The sequence below is a fragment of the Cebidichthys violaceus genome, unplaced genomic scaffold, assembly GCF_023349555.1.
Source record: "Cebidichthys violaceus isolate CVI_PGR_0920_01 unplaced genomic scaffold, fCebVio1.0.p SCAF_3, whole genome shotgun sequence".
Classification (NCBI taxonomy): domain Eukaryota; kingdom Metazoa; phylum Chordata; class Actinopteri; order Perciformes; family Stichaeidae; genus Cebidichthys; species Cebidichthys violaceus.
The window spans coordinates 20947202-20963319 of NW_027176483.1; the positions used below are offsets into that span (position 1 = coordinate 20947202).

Here is a 16118-nt window from a genome sequence, read left to right on the forward strand (position 1 = left end):
TGTGTGTGTGTGTGTGTGTGTGTGTGTGTGTGTGTGTGTGTGTGTGTGTGTGTGTGGTGGTCATGGTGGTCGCCATTCCCAGAGGTTTGGGGCTTTCCAGCCAACTCAGTGATTTCCCAAATCACTCCGTTCTCCTCCTCTGTTTTCTCCTCTCAGCACTCCTCCCTTCACATGCATCTTGTCGTCTTGGGAGTTTGTCAATCGAACGGGATCCTCGTTGACATGTGTCTTTGGATGCCGTGGTCTGGCCCCCTGAGGTTCTTCCTGGTAATAGAACCTTAGACACCCTCCGGACGATCCAGAGGGATGACGCTGACGTTCTCCCTCCGAAGGGTTTCCTCCACCAGCTGCTCTGTTTTCCATTGAGGCTTGGGATTCTGATGTGTACTACAGTCATAGAAAGGTAGTGGTAGTGGGAGGGAGGGAGGGTGTGTGTGTGTGTGTGTGTGTGTGTGTGTGTGCGTGTGCGTGTGCGCGTGTGCGTGTGCGTGCGTGTGTGATGGGTTGGCGGGTGCATCATGAGGATAAAGTGTTCCTTGAGGTCTACCTAACCCCTGCATTAGCGGCAAGACCACAGTAACCTCCTCCAGATGTTTGCGAGCAGCATCTGACTGATTATTTACAACGAGGCCAACGGACGTCGCCCTCGCCGCACTAAAACGTTCACTCTTTGCTCCCTCGGCAAAGCCCGAGTTAATGCTTAATCTGAGCGCAGGCCCTTAATTGTTGAGACCGAGCCCGGTTTATGGGAGGGAGGTTACTTGGATGTGAACAAACCAGAGGCACACAAGCTCTTCAGACTCATTTCTCACCAGTCAAGCAACGGGACCTTCAGGACTGACCACCGGAAGGAGCCAGCATGCCGAAAGAATCCGCCATATCCAAGGCTATCGCTGCCGCCTTGGTCGTACTGACCGTCTCTGTCATCGCCGGCATCGCCGCCATGATCATTTTTTACAAGACCGAGATCTCGACAATGAACCCGACGCCCCGTCCGACGTTCCCGTCCACCACCACCAGCTTGCCGCCCGTCATGCGGCTGCCGAGGAACCTCGTACCCCAAAGCTACCAGGTCCTCCTCCAGCCTCACCTCTACACCCGAATCATCGAGGAGGTGAACGTCACCAGTCCCAACCAGACGATGGTCTTCACCGGAAACTCCACCGTCAGCTTTCATTGTGTCCAGGGCACCAGCGCCGTCTTTCTTAACAGCGAGGACCTGGAGGTTTCTGATCCGGTGGTAATGAACAGAGACACAAACCAGAGGATCGGTGTTTCTTCAGTCAAGAACCACGAAGACGAAAGCAACTTCCTGGAGATCCAATTGAATGATGCGTTAGTGGCGGGGGGGAACTACAGTTTGTTTCTGGCTTTCAAGGGGGAAATATCAGGAAATCTGTATGCGCTGTTTGTAAGCACATACGACGAAGGTTCCCCGGCTTATGAAGGCGATCAAAACACAGAGAGGTAAGCAAAAACAAGGAGATGTTTCAAACTTTTGAGGATATACTTTTTTTGTTTTGAGAATAAAAAGAACAACCCGGCCAGAGTTTCCTCCAGGAACCAAATTTGAAAACTCCTAACATGTACTCTTGGTGACTTTAAGATGCACCACATTAAAAAAACGCTGAAGATATTCTACTAATGAATCCACTTGTTGCGCTCTCAAGCCGTCACGGCAGAAGTCAAATTGCGGGTTTCACTGAAACTGAAAGAACATTTAATGCTATTGCACGCATTATAAAAACATAAACATATGTTCTTTCAGTTTGAGTGAAGCACTCTTCTCTGACATCCATAAAAGTTCTGTGTTATTGTTATAATTATTCAACTTTAGTTTTTTTTAGACCTAATTCGTTAGTCTGTGTGACAATCGATCAAGAAACCTCTGGATCCAATCCATCATTTTATTTTCCCGCAGTGTTGGGCAAGTTAATTAAAGATGCAATAGTTTACTCATTATTATTATTATTATCATTATTATTATCTCTGTCAAAAGATTATGCATTCAGTTGTGTGTGTGTGTGTGTGTGTGTGTGTGTGTGTGTGTGAGAGAGAGCGTCCTCTCACGGCGGTAGAAGGTTCGCTGGTTCGCTGTTAGCAGCAGGTGGTCAGGGTGGTGTTGCGGTTTGTTTGGTCAAAAACAGCTAACCGCTAACGGGGCAAATACGGCTAACAGAGCTAGCGGCTACCGGAACGAAACACAACAGTTTCTGTTCAGAGGAAGCGTTAAACGGTCAACATGAAGCGCTACTTGGTGAACTGCAGTTTTAGCTGTGTAGATTAAAATTAGAGCGAATCTGTTGCGTGATTTGTTCGAGTTAAAAACACATCTGATACACTAGAAAATAATGAGTTACATTACTTGCTACATTATTTTTGTTATAACCCAACTCCCAACTTTTCGCTTTCCAAACCCAAAGTGAGACCAATGTATGACGTTGTTGGCTGCGGTTTTGACGTAATAAGTCAAATAAAAACTAAACCTAAACTAGACCATAACCTTTGCCATGCTCAATATCGTCAGTGTAATCCTTTATATAGAAGAGACACTAGAGATGACACTTCTTTCTACCGTGTACAAAACAAACCAACAGAAGATGCTAACAGAAAATAAATTAAGAGGACAAAACTAATCAAAATACAAATACATCTGGAGTCTGTATCAGATGGCCTTAAACAAAACAGAATGGGCTGTTGTTTAGGAGCTGCATGTAGAGTTTACTGTACATTAAAAATGGTTTGGTTCTTTATGATATTTAAATTGCTTTGTCTTTTTTGTATCCAGTGTTCCTGCAGTATTCACCCGTTAAAGAAAGCCCCGACTGTCTTTATCTGCATTCATAGATTCCTCGCCGCCACTGATTTGGAACCAACAGGTGCCAGGAAAGTGTTTCCTTGTTTTGACGAGCCAGAAATGAAGGCAGTGTTTGTCGTGACAATCGTCCACAGGAGAGACACGATCGCTCTAGGGAATGCGGAAGTTAGAGGTGAAATATGTACAATATGCTGTCTCTTAAAAAATGTCCCCTCAGGCAGTATAACTGTAATCACAGAATAAAAGATGTCCTTCCTTATACTGATCTGTCTCGTCTCCCGCTCTCTCAGATTCCCACATTCTCGACGACGACTGGAAAGTCACTATCTTTCAGCCGACGCCGAAGATGTCAACGTACTTGTTTGCCTTCACGGTTTCAGAGTTCACGCCAACCGACTCCCCAATAGATGGGCGTGTGACTATTAAAGTATGTGTACTGTGGTTTTAAAATGAGTTTAATGTAGTTGCTTTTGGTATGGTGTTGACCTTAACTGGTATCACGAGAGACTTTTCATTTTCTTCAACAAACATTTAGATATTTGATCAAAAGCTACTCCTGCCTGTGGTTTTGGTAAAACATCTCTCAGCACCTTCTAAACGTCATCACCACAGATTTTTAATTGAGCTTAAATGAAGAAAATGTACAAGTACAAAACAGAAATGTGTAGGAGAAGATCCTCTGTGCTCTTTCTCACTGTTGTGTTTTGTCCATACAGACGTATGCGCGTCCTGATGCCACTGCAGCAGGTCACACTCAGTATGCCGCCAACATCACCGGAAAGATTCTCAAGTTCTACGAGAGCCATTTTGGAATTAATTATGAACAGAAAAAACTAAGTAAGGCTTTGTCTAAATCTAATTTGGATGGATGTGTTGGTAGCAAGAACATGTATACTATATCCCAATACTATATCATTTTTTTATAATATATACAGTATATAGTACTACTTCTAAAGGTGTATGCAACAAAACTTGGTTAGGTTTACTAAAACCATCATGGTTTAGCTTAAAATGAATATGGAACTGACTAAAAAAAAGCAGTAAAAGGACTTGGTTATGTTTATGCATCAAAAGGACTTGGTTATGTTTATACATCAAAATGACTTGGTTATGTTTATGCAGCAAAAGGACTTGGTTATGTTTATGCAGCAAAAGGACTTGGTTATGTTTATGCAGCAAAATGACTTGGTTATGTTTTGACAACAAAAGGACTTGGTTATGTTTATGCATCAAAAGGACTTGGTTATGTTTATGCAGCAAAAGGACTTGGTTATGTTTTTTCAGCAAAATGACTTGGTTATGTTTATGCAGCAAAAGGACTTGGTTATGTTTATGCAGCAAAAGGACTTGGTTATGTTTATGCATCAAAAGGACTTGGTTATGTTTATGTAGCAAAAGGACTTGGTTATGTTTATGAATTAAAAGGACTTGGTTATGTTTATGCAGCAAAAGGACTTGGTTATGTTTATGCATCAAAAGGACTTGGTTATGTTTAGACAACAAAAGGACTTGGTTATGTTTATGCAGCAAAAGGACTTGGTTATGTTTATGCAGCAAAAGGACTTGGTTATGTTTATGCATCAAAAGGACTTGGTTATGTTTAGACAAGAAAAGGACTTGGTTATGTTTATGCAGCAAAAGGACTTAGTTATGTTTATGAAGTAAAAGGACTTGGTTATGTTTAGACAACAAAATGACTTGGTTATGTTTAGACAACAAAAGGACTTGGTTATGTTTAGACAACAAAAAGGACTTGGTTATGTTTATGCTGCATAGTGACTTGGTTATGTTTATGCTGCAAAAGGACGTGGTTATGTTTATGCAGCAAAATGACTTGGTTATTTTTCGATAAAAGGACGTGGTTATGTTTATGCATCAAAAGGACTTGGTTATGTTTATGCTGCAAAAGGACTTGGTTATGTTTATGCAGCAAAAGGACTTGGTTATGTTTTTGCAGCAAAATGACTTGGTTATGTTTATGCAGCAAAAGGACTTGGTTATGTTTATGCAGCAAAAGGATGTGGTTATGTTTATGCATCAAAAGGACTTGGTTATGTTTAGACAACAAAAGGACTTGGTTATGTTTATGCAGCAAAAGGACTTGGTTATGTTTATGAAGTAAAATGACTTGGTTATGTTTAGACAACAAAAGGACTTGGTTATGTTTATGCAGTAAAAGGACGTTGTTATGTTTAGACAACAAAAGGACTTGGTTATGTTTATGCTGCAAAAGGACTTGGTTATGTTTATGCAGTAAAAGGACGTGGTTATGTTTAGACAACAAAAGGACTTGGTTATGTTTATGCTGCAAAAGGACTTGGTTATGTTTATGCAGCAAAAGAACTTGGTTATGTTTAGACAACAAAAGGACTTGGTTATATTTATGCTGCAAAAGGACTTGGTTATGTTTATGCTGCAAAAGGACTGGTTGTGTTTAGACAACAAAAGGACTTGGTTATGTTTATGCAACAAAAGGACTTGGTTATGTTTATGCATCAAAAGGACTTGGTTCACACAAGACACAAGCAGCAGTATCCTGGGTGAAGGTGTGTTTTGTGACCCGTCCACCAACCCGGCCTCCTCCCTATGTGGACTTCTGCTGACTCGTTGGAAATTGTTTGTGATATGTGAAAAAAGCAAAGCTATTCCACAACAAAATCGCTTTCCCTCGACACGTGATTCACGATGCACTTTCGTTGTGTGGGAACATCATTTTTAGGAGACAGGGCTGCTTCATTATACCTGCAGAGCAGCCTTTAGGTAGTGTAACAAACTATGTGCGTATAACATTTGATCATTTGTCCATATCTATGTGATTCCTCCAGCTCAAATTGCACTGCCAGACTTGGGTCCTTCAGCGATGGAAAACTGGGGACTGGTTACATACCAGGAGGGAAGCTTGCTCTACGAGGAGGGAGTGTCCTCACTGTTGCACAAGGATGCGATCGCCGCGGTCATTGCACATGAACTGGCACACCAGGTTAGAGGGAAAAGAACCTACTGTGTGTTACCCGAATACAAACAACAAAATATGACACGTACTAATGGATCAAGGCCTGTTCTCACTATTTATAAGAACACATGAGGATAACATAAATCCTGCAACATTTTACAGGTACATGGTACGTGTCTCTTAGAGTGACATTTTGCAGGTGATGGTGACACTGCCCAGTGAAGTCCTATTTCGTTTGTCTAGTGAATCCTTGCAGGGTTACATGTCAACTCAACTATCCACATCTTCTGTTCTCGTTGACAGTGGTTTGGGAATCTTGTGACAATGAAATGGTGGAACGAAGCTTGGCTGAACGAGGGCTTTGCCACGTACGCGTCATTCTTTGCAGTGGACCACGTGGAGCCTACCTTCCAATTTGTAAGTTCAGTCCGAGCTGTCACTGCAGGATGAGGAACTGTTTTGTTTTTATGGTCATTGAAAAATACACGTGAAAAGAAAGCTTGAAGTAAGATGAACGCATCTTCATGCACTCATGTAATATGGGCTCTTGGCTCTTTTTGTTTCACTCAGAAAGACATGCACATCATGAGCAACCTCCACGCAGCGTTTGAGCAGGACGCCCTGGCCTCGTCCCACCCTCTCAGTACTCCGCTGGAAGACGTCCAGACCACTTTTGAGATTGTTGAGATGTTTGATTCCATAACCTACTGTAAGGTAGAGTCAAATGAATGATGTGGGTGTTTTTATTGGCAGTCACTCATACCGGTGTTCTGTAAATATGAACCTATGACATGTATGTACAGGGGGCGGCTGTGCTGAGAATGCTGGCGGACATCGTGTCCGAAAGAGTTTTCAACAAAGGAATCAAAGTAAGTCACTCGTAGTCTTCCACTGAGAAGATGCGCCCTCTTAAACACTCTGTGGTTCACCATGCGGCGTGACTCACCACACGGGTGGGGAAAGCAAAACTCCACACCAGAGTTCTCTAATTCAGTGCCTTAATTGGCGGTCTGCTTCAAACTCATCATCACTAAATCACAAAAACCCCCATATGTAATATTGTGTAGGCGTGGTTCACCTTCTCCAACAAACATTTACTGAACGCAACAACAGAGGACTTCACTTTTCCTTCTGGAGACTGATGTATGTGTTTGTTTTCTTATATCTTACAAAACAGAAAGAGCGATTGTGACTTATATCTTGCGATCAGAGAGCGATATGAATACATGAATATGAGATAAGAGTTTACAGATAATTACTATCCCTCTTTGACAATGTGGAGGTTGGTTCATGGCCTTTTGCTGATTACACTTCTTGCTTTTTCACAGTACATTTTGTTTGTACGCCCCCTGGTGTCTCAGAGAAACGTTTTTGCATACTTTGAGGTTGTGCGGAAAATATCACATCAGACTCCAGAAGTTACCCGGGCCACGGCCCCCTAGACTCCCTGCCTCTGTCATCTATGCTAGCGCTAGCATGTTGCTGGCTTGTTGGTGTTTTTGCCATTAGCTTGCCAGCTACAGTAGTTTATTAACGAGCCTTGGGAGTAGTTCCTACGTCAGTAAGCCTCCAGCGCAGCCTGTGTCGGAAAGACAAGCGGATGAGTTTGGCTGTGTGTGGTTCTGGTTTGGTTGTGTGGTTGGGGGCCGGGCCTTTAAGGAGTGTTCAGACAGAACCCCCGCTGGACTGGACTGAATTTGTGTCTATTCATTCGCACGAAGATGCGTTCTATCCAGCTGGTAATCCAACACAAGCTCTCTTTCTATTTGGAGTGGTCATGTTGTTGTTGTAGTTGTTGAGGTTAGGGTTCACAATCCACAATTTAAGCAAAGGGAGCAAGCACGTGCAGGACCGAGGAACGCTCCCCAGCAGACCTGGTCCACATCAGCTGTTTCAGAAAATGGAGAAAAAAAAAATGTTTTTAGCCAAACATCTGTTTCAACACAACATCTGCCGGCAGTTGTGTTTGGACATTTCCTCCAGCTCCCAGCATCAATATTCTGAATGCAAACTTTCCTCCTGAAAATAATGACTTTGACCGCAGGATGAAGCTGTTCACCTGAAACTGATGAAAGTGTTAACTGTAAGCTCTCTCTGGATCGCTGTGTTTCCGTGTTACAGATGTACCTCTCGGACTTCAGGTATAAAAACACGGACCAGAACGACCTCTGGGACTATATTCAAAAGGTAAAGTGTATGATTGATTTTTACAAGCCACGTTTGTGTTGCTGACTGTGATCAGTGATCAGTTTATGGCATTTATGTCATGAAATATTAACTGACTTGTGCCGCGTTTGCAGGCCGAGGATGAGGACGGTGGTCACGCCAAGGTTGCCACGGTGATGAACACCTGGACCAAACAAATTGGCTATCCTGTGATCACCATCAACACTACCAATGGAGAAGTCTACCAGAAGCACTTCCTGTTCAATGAATCTTCTGAGTCTAGGTAGGTGCTACATGGACATTGATCCAGTGTACAACATCGGTGTAGGACGCATTCTCACCCACTGGAAAATACTTTGGTTTGGGTGAGGGGTGGCCCCTGAGGGGTGGCCCCTGGGTAGAGCAAGCAAGAGGTAGGAAATGACACAAAAACACTGCTGCCACGTAGCCGGTTCGTAATTTGGTCACTCACTCACTTGTGGAGTCCCACAAGGTATAGCATTGGGCCCTATACTTTTCATTTATATATAAAGCTGCACTAATCAATATTATTTTAAATAAACAATGGATCAAATGATTGTGTTTAATGTGAAAGGTGTCATATTTGTGAACCCATAGTGAATTATCACCCAACTCAGGGTGCAGTTTCCTTTTGTCTTCCAGTTCATTGTTTTTCAAGTGGCCCTATCTGTTAATGTAGGTTTAACAACACTGTTATAATGTAATGTAATATATTCATATTATTGGTTACACAGGTCAATGTGTGGTCAACATGAGACATCAGGGTGAAGGATACTGTCAAAGTTCACCTTCAGTCTAGATGGCGTTGTCACTCATTGGCCTGTATTCGTGATTTTTCGACCAATTGGTCCCATAGGTGGAAAATGTGAGCTAATGCAGTATAGCAGGAAACTTGTGGTCCAAAACTGGTTCCAGAATAATGACTCCCTCCTTCGGTATTCATGTGAATTCAACATCTTGAGTGAGAGCCTCTCAGCTGGGCTCGAAGAAGACGACCTTCATATCTTTCCAAAGTTGCATCATAAATCTGTCCTCCAGTGACTTCATCACTTCACAATGTGGAACTCCCTCTGAGAATAGTTGTCATCAATAATAATGAAAGAGTCCGGTTCATGTGTGTTTTTTGGCAAAATGTGGCACGGTATTGCATCAGAGGCACCTTGTTCACCAAGTGTTCCTCTGCCAGGGCCTGCATGAAACCACTGCAGCCAATTCCAGTAAGTGATGCCTCTGGCCGTGTGGAGTGTTTTCAATTAATGTGTTGTAACTATGCGCTCCACAACACTGCAATGGTGAGTCGCACCGTAATTTAACCTGACGCAGTTTTAAATTGCTCTGGCCAGACCCAGAACATAACAGCTCTGGACACTGGCACAATGGCAGATATCTGCTCGTCATACCGGAGATTCAACTTCACGCTCCATTCAGAGATCATCGTGTCACCTTTTCCTAAAAAATGCTTCTTTTGAGATTATTTGGACTCGTCGTTGCTCAATGTTTAAAAGCTGAATACTCATTTCACCTTGTTTGTTTCTATTGTTTTAGTCTTTGGTGGTACGTCCCAATCAGAGTCATGTCAAATAAACCCAAATCTTCTCCTGTCTGGTTGGAATCCAGTGGTACAGGTAAGTGAATGCACCGCAGAGAGACTCTGAATAAAATCCTTGTTTCTCTTAGAACCCCATTTTTAACAGCTTTGTTTTCATGTTTGACAAACTTGATCTTTGAACATCTTATCGGAGCTTCGTGACGGCCTTTGATTAGATACTAGTCAGTGGAAGGTTTAATGAGACAGAACAGAGAACAGATGACCGTAGACACAAGATGACCCGGTTTGTATTCTGGTGACTGTGGTTCAGTGGTAGAGCGGCTCGTCCTTTTCGACACTTAACCCCCGAATTGCTCCCGTAGGCTGTACGAGTCCATTTACCATTTATGATATTTGCCTTTATTTTCAGTAAAGAAAGATGAATTCATCTCTAAGAGTGGAGAGTGGGTCCTGGCAAACGTCAACTGTGTTGGATACTACAGAGTCAATTACAACCCAGAGAACTGGGAACGCCTCCTGACTCAGATGGAGACAAACCCACATGTGAGCACTGAGCCAAAGGACACGAGTGAGCGAATCACACCGCTGAGCAGAAACAAGCCTCTTTTTAAGACAACTGGTTTCCCCTGGATGCTCATTATATCATTTATCCCAATCTAGACTGTCGACTGGTTGTTAATATAGTCTTTCAAGAGAAACATGAATCTCAATGTCTTGAACTTGACTCTATTACACAATGGGGATGGATACTTATATCAACCATGTCATCAACATCTGCTTAATGATAATATGGATGATAATGTTGTTGAACTGGTTGGTCCAGACTACTGCCAACTGTTGGATGGATTGCCATGACATTTTGTACAGACGTTCATAGTTCCCAGAGGATAGATTCCAATGACTTTCTTTTCATCTAGTGCAACCAGCAGCTCAAAAGTAATTCTGTTCATGTATATTTACTCAAGTTATTACAAATTCACCCTGTAGGGAACAAGAATGTCAGTACCAAATGTCACAGAAAACCCCCTCCAGTCGTTGGAGTCAAAAGGTCTTTAGGACTCATCTGCTGGGGACCATGAATGTCAAACAACAAATAGTTTTGTGGCCATCCATAAATTCAAAAAAAGTACAAACTTTGACCTGCTGGTGGTTCTAGATGGAAAGTTCGGGGATCAATACAGTCATTATGAAGCATCCCGGGAACATGAATACCAACAAAATGTCATGGCAATCCATCAAAGAGTCTGGATTGAACCGACCAGCGGTCATTGTCATCCCTTGAGCCATTGTGTTGGCACAACTACAGCTTCAGACAGACCTCAGAAACCGCTAATACGGGAACACATCTTAAACTATAAGAGATGATCATACTGCTGGGACTATATTTGACTTAAAACATGAACATTCAATGTAATAAATAGAGAATTATTTGGTTTCTATTCTTATTTGGCATTTGCTACACCAAGTCATATTATCCTGCTCGAATGACTGAGTACAGTTGTAGATGTCTTTGTAAAGTGAAATGTCAACTGTCCCTCATCTTTTTTTTTCTTTTTTTTTTTTTAGCGAATCCCACTGATGAACAGAGGGCAGCTTGTTGACGATGCCTTTAACTTAGCAAGGTAACGACTTCTATTCACTTGACTGCTACAAATCGCTGTCCTGTGGGTGAAGTGTGCTGAAAAGAGGTCACGCCTCTTTGATCTAACCAAATTGAATCTGTTTTTTTCGTCAGGGCCAAACTCGTCGAAGTGACCCTGGCCCTGAATTCAACGCGCTTCCTTCGGAATGAGAGAGAGTTCATTCCCTGGGAGTCAACAGTCAGGAACCTCGAGTACTTTGTCCTCATGTTTGACCGCTCCGAGGTGTACGGACCCATGCAGGCATGTGCCATTAAAAGCTCCTTTTTTAAACTTGCGGTATTCAAAGTGAAACGTGTGTCTTGCTTCGCTACTAACTGAATTGACCTGTAATGGTTGGAGAGACTGGATTTAACAAACGTTAATGTGATGGCCTGCTGCCACTGTGGTTGTTCATCCCTCATCATAAACAGATGTGCGGTATCGAGAGTAATATATGGCTGCGTGTGTTCCCGTAACTCTGTAAAGCTGTCTCTTCCTGCAGGCGTACTTCTGCGAACAGGTTAAGGGCCTGTACAACTTCATGAGGAACTACACAGACAATTACCAAGTCCCAGAGGACCACTCCTTACAGTAAGGAAAGATACCCTCTGTTAATCTTCAACAGGTTTGCACCCGTTTGCACTTGACAGTTCCTCAAAGTCTCAGTCCAGTGCCAAAAGTGGCAATGCAGAGCAGATGTGTGCGTTTCACACGTCATCAGTTATACACACGCTAGTCACGACTTGGTGCTGACGGCTGAATGGACGGTACCATCTGAAATGATGGGATTTAATACTTGTACACTTATTATATCACATTGAATTGTGCTTTCTTCCAAGGCACAGCCAGATCACCGCCATACAGGTGGCGTGTTCCAATGGACTCCCAGAATGCTTAGCGATGGCCACGGAGATGTTTGCGGACTGGATGGACAGCAACAGCACTAACAAGTACGGACCCTGTGTTTTTTAATATGGAATTTGAAAATGACATTCTACTTCATACCTTCTGAAATGAAATGGTCTCACTGTAATAGCTTTCGTTATGTTCTGTGGCTTCACTCTCCAGCAGTGATTTAGTGAAGGTAGGTGTCATTTAATCCCTCTCTTGTGTTCACTGTTGGTGGCTGTTGTTCCCGCTCTGCATGGTGGTTCTTATCTTTAAAGCTGCACTCCATTTGATCCCATTCCTACTGAAGGAGGAAGTAAAACCTCCCTCTACACATACGACCTAGCCTGTTGTAATACATGTGCAACTTTAAAGTAGAGAGACATCCGACCTCATGCAAGAACATCTTAGTGTTATTATCATCGCATTCAGCAAACGCTACCGACTGTAGATGACCAGCGTAAACATGATGAAGACCGTGCATAAATGAGAAATGTAAAGTATTGAAATATAAAATCCACTCGTGGAAACAGCAGACTAATGTCACATCCTACAAGAGGTCTGGACCGACCGTAACCTGTGGTCGTACCAAACAGGATGTTCAAAAGTTCTCCTGAATCACTTGAGAACCGATCGGTGCAGAGCATTGCTTCTTGCATGAGGCCCATTGAATCTTCATTAAACGTGTATACTGCACACGTGCATGGAAGTGCGTTAACACATTGGCACCTGGCCGAGGAGACGAAATGAGACGGCCCTCTGATTTAGGAAAAAAATAACCGTGTGTGTGTGTGTGTGTGTGTGTGTGTGTGTGTGTGCGCGTGTGATCCAGAATCCCTCCCAACCTGCGCTCTGTGATCTACTGCCAAGCCGTGGCCGCCGGCGGGAGGGAAGAGTGGGAGTTTGCCTGGGACAAGTTCCAGAGCTCCAGCGACACCTCCGAGAAGGACCAGCTCCGGCAGGCTCTGTCTTGCACCAAGGAAATCTGGCTGCTCAACAGGTGAAACGTCGAGCCCCCCCGATTGTGTTACTGTTATTGTGTGGCATAATAAGTTGTGTCTGCGTGGACACGCCTGTGCTAAGGTGAATCCCAGCCACACTGTTTTCATAAAGTGAAGATTCTCCCTTATCCTGTAGATACCTGGAATACACTTTGAACCCGGAGAAGATTCGTCTGATGGATGTCGCTTCCACTATTGACTACATAGCTAAGAACGTGGCGGGGCAGGCGCTGGCCTGGAACTTTATCAGAGCTCACTGGGCATACGTCTCGCAGTGGTAGGTTGCTGTTTGGACTCTCGTATCGGTTTATCTTCTGAGTCATGACCCAGTAGCATTTGAGACTATAACATGATGCTTTTAGTTCCAACAGATTTACAAGAAAATTAGACACATTCATGGTTTACCCCAGAACATGTGCTGGTCAGGGTGGAGACTCAGCGCCAACAGCTGTTAGAACTGTGAGAACTCTGAGCTAGAACCTTGTTTTCATGGCGAACGTTCTTGGACTGAACTCCTCGACTAGCTAACAGTCACACACGTTTGTCATATTTTGTGAAGTTGATACAGCTAACATGTTAGCAACCTGTTGCCTGAGCCCCATCACACAGAGCTCTAACATTAGCATTCCTTAGAATAAAGCTAATATTCACTCTCATCTTTAGCTCTCCACTAACAATATGAGGCTCTTTTGCGGCTAAATGCTCCACTGAGTTCGCCAGCGAGTGCTGACGCTGTCTGTTAGCTGCTAAGCAGGTATAGTGTACAGTGATGTACGGTTTGTCCCAAACAATGAGCTAAACAAGGCTCTAATGAAGAAGAGGAGAATTTAAAGATATTATTCTGCGGGTCAGTAATTTGTCCATCTCAGACGAAGGGATATCTGTCGGTGAATACAGGATCTGTAGACGGACTGTAGTGCGAGTAGTCTACACCGTGACCTGAAGCGATGACTAGAAGCCATAAAGGCTCAGACCATAATAAACAGGGGCTTGTAAAACATCTTGCACGGTGTCATGGAGTACAAGGGTCTTGTTATTAAGGCGCTGCTTATCATGAGCCTCTTTGATAAAGTCCCCGCTGATTGTGCCGTTACCAGGAAGCTAATGTGATCGATATCAAAGTTTAAATAACAGAGCGGGTTTCATTTCATAAGCACACAGTGACACAGGAGATTGATTTCATTTTAATTCCAGTTTATACTTGTTTAGTGCGCTATGTCCACCTAGCTGAAACAGAGCGGTCTAATAAAGCATCCCTGCACGTTTAGCTTGCGTTGAAGCAGTTTAAGAGACGCGTTGACCTCTGACCTCCGTGCTCTTCTTAGAGGCTTGGGTTTCGTTGTGTTGTTGACCTTTCTCTTATATTTTGTCCACCCTGCCTGTCTCCAGGGAAGCAGCCAGGCTGGTCGAGGGTGTGACCAGAAGGTTCTCCACGCAGTTTGAACTGGAAGAGGTAATGTTTATGGATGTTTTTATTATGTCAAAATGATAATAGGACCATGCAGTGACGTCAAGTGGAGACTCCACTTTCCAGTCACGCACTAATAATTGATTATAACTAATGAGTGCGTTGACAAACCCTGATATCTTATCAGAACTCTGTCACAGTGAGTTATGTGTGTGACAGCATGTTTTACCCCAAATTTCTCACACTTATGCCATTTTTAATCAATAGTTTAAAGGGCGACATCATGCTCTGACTGAAACAGCCCGAGGCTTTGACATTGTACGAGAAAGACGTAACTTTAACTTTCGATAACCGTCGAGGGTTATTGTGGTTAGCGGTAGCGACGCTAACGTTAGCAGCTAGGTGGCTCACGCCGACGAGCTGGGCCGTGCTAGGGTTTGGGTGATAACAAGCAAACACTCACAGAATAATGAAGTATGAAATGATAAATGCCGTGCCTAGATACAGTTGCTGAGCTATAATTGGACGATCACTGTTTGGGGGAGGGGCCTAGTCACTTACGCCCGTATTTCACACACTGGTTGGTTTTGGTCTGATTTGTTAATGACAAGGAAAAACATAACGAAACGCCCTTTCTTGTACTTTAATATGTTAACCGTTGCTTACCTGCACTGTACAAACGCATTGCATTTATCCACGAAAATAAAATCTCATTATTCTGACTATCCTGGTGAGATCAAGAGCTCATAATTAAAGGGTCACGTTTCTTTCTTTGGTGAATACATTTCTCTTATGACGTCTAACATCCCCCGTCTGACCTGTGTGTGTGTGTGTGTGTGTGTGTGTGTGTGTGTGTGTGTGTGTGTGCGTGCAGCTGAAGCGCTTCGCGGCGGATTACGATCTGAACGGCAGGGTGATGCACCAGGCCATAGAGCAGACCCAGGTCAACATCCAGTGGGTCAGCGAGAACAGAGACAGCATACTGGAGTGGTTCGAGAGCGAGACGGCTTCGTAGAGGGAAATAAAACACCGTCTTTGATTGTTTTAGAGCCTCACGGATCAGCTGTGCTGGCAGTTCTCAATTCTGCAGACCTGTCTCTGTTAAATCCACTTCAAACACAAGAACTGATCCAAGACCAGACCCTCACAGTCAGGGACGTAATCACAGAAAAGGACACATCATTTCCTTTAGTACATTAGACTAATACGTAGTATTGTGATGACAATTCATGAGACATGTGCAAAGGGAAGACACAGTTTTATGTAGATCCATTATTTATACAGTATATTATAGTCTATTATTATTATTATTATTATTATTACTATGACAGTAAGTGACCAGATTGTTACACCACTGTTTGTCATTTTTGCTGATGCTGATATAACATCAATTATGAAGTAGAGTTTGAAAATGTTATAAAATTATAACATATGTACTTTTCAAAATCATCTTTTGTTTTCTCAAAATTATCAAATTCACCGGCATTTTGCACAAATCTGAGCCAAAGGACAGAGCTGCCTCTGCTATAGGAACATGTCTGTGTATCATCCTGTAGTCAAAGAACCAAATCACTCTGTATGTTGATAAAAAAGTGTTATTTTTAAAAAATAAAACATCGACAGTGTTTAATATGAGTCTTTTAATCCAGTACAACAATAAGGCGTGTGTGCGTGTGTGTGTGTGTGTGTGTG

The 16118-nt window shown here is 43.1% G+C and overlaps 1 protein-coding gene across 1 annotated transcript; it reads left to right on the forward strand.

Annotated features, from left to right (window-relative positions):
• The first annotated feature begins 784 nt into the window (after window positions 1-784).
• anpeplb (alanyl (membrane) aminopeptidase-like b) lies at window positions 785-16056 on the forward strand. The gene is made up of 20 exons (XM_068723868.1): window positions 785-1467; window positions 2848-2990; window positions 3109-3245; window positions 3535-3655; window positions 5644-5798; window positions 6075-6188; window positions 6342-6485; window positions 6575-6640; window positions 7893-7958; window positions 8072-8220; window positions 9504-9583; window positions 9917-10050; window positions 11074-11129; window positions 11243-11390; window positions 11632-11720; window positions 11969-12079; window positions 12850-13017; window positions 13155-13295; window positions 14408-14471; window positions 15301-16056. The coding sequence occupies exons 1-20, from the start codon at window positions 860-862 to the stop codon at window positions 15439-15441; spliced, it is 2835 nt and encodes a 944-aa protein (XP_068579969.1). The 5' UTR covers window positions 785-859; the 3' UTR covers window positions 15442-16056.
• The last annotated feature ends 62 nt before the right edge of the window (window positions 16057-16118 follow it).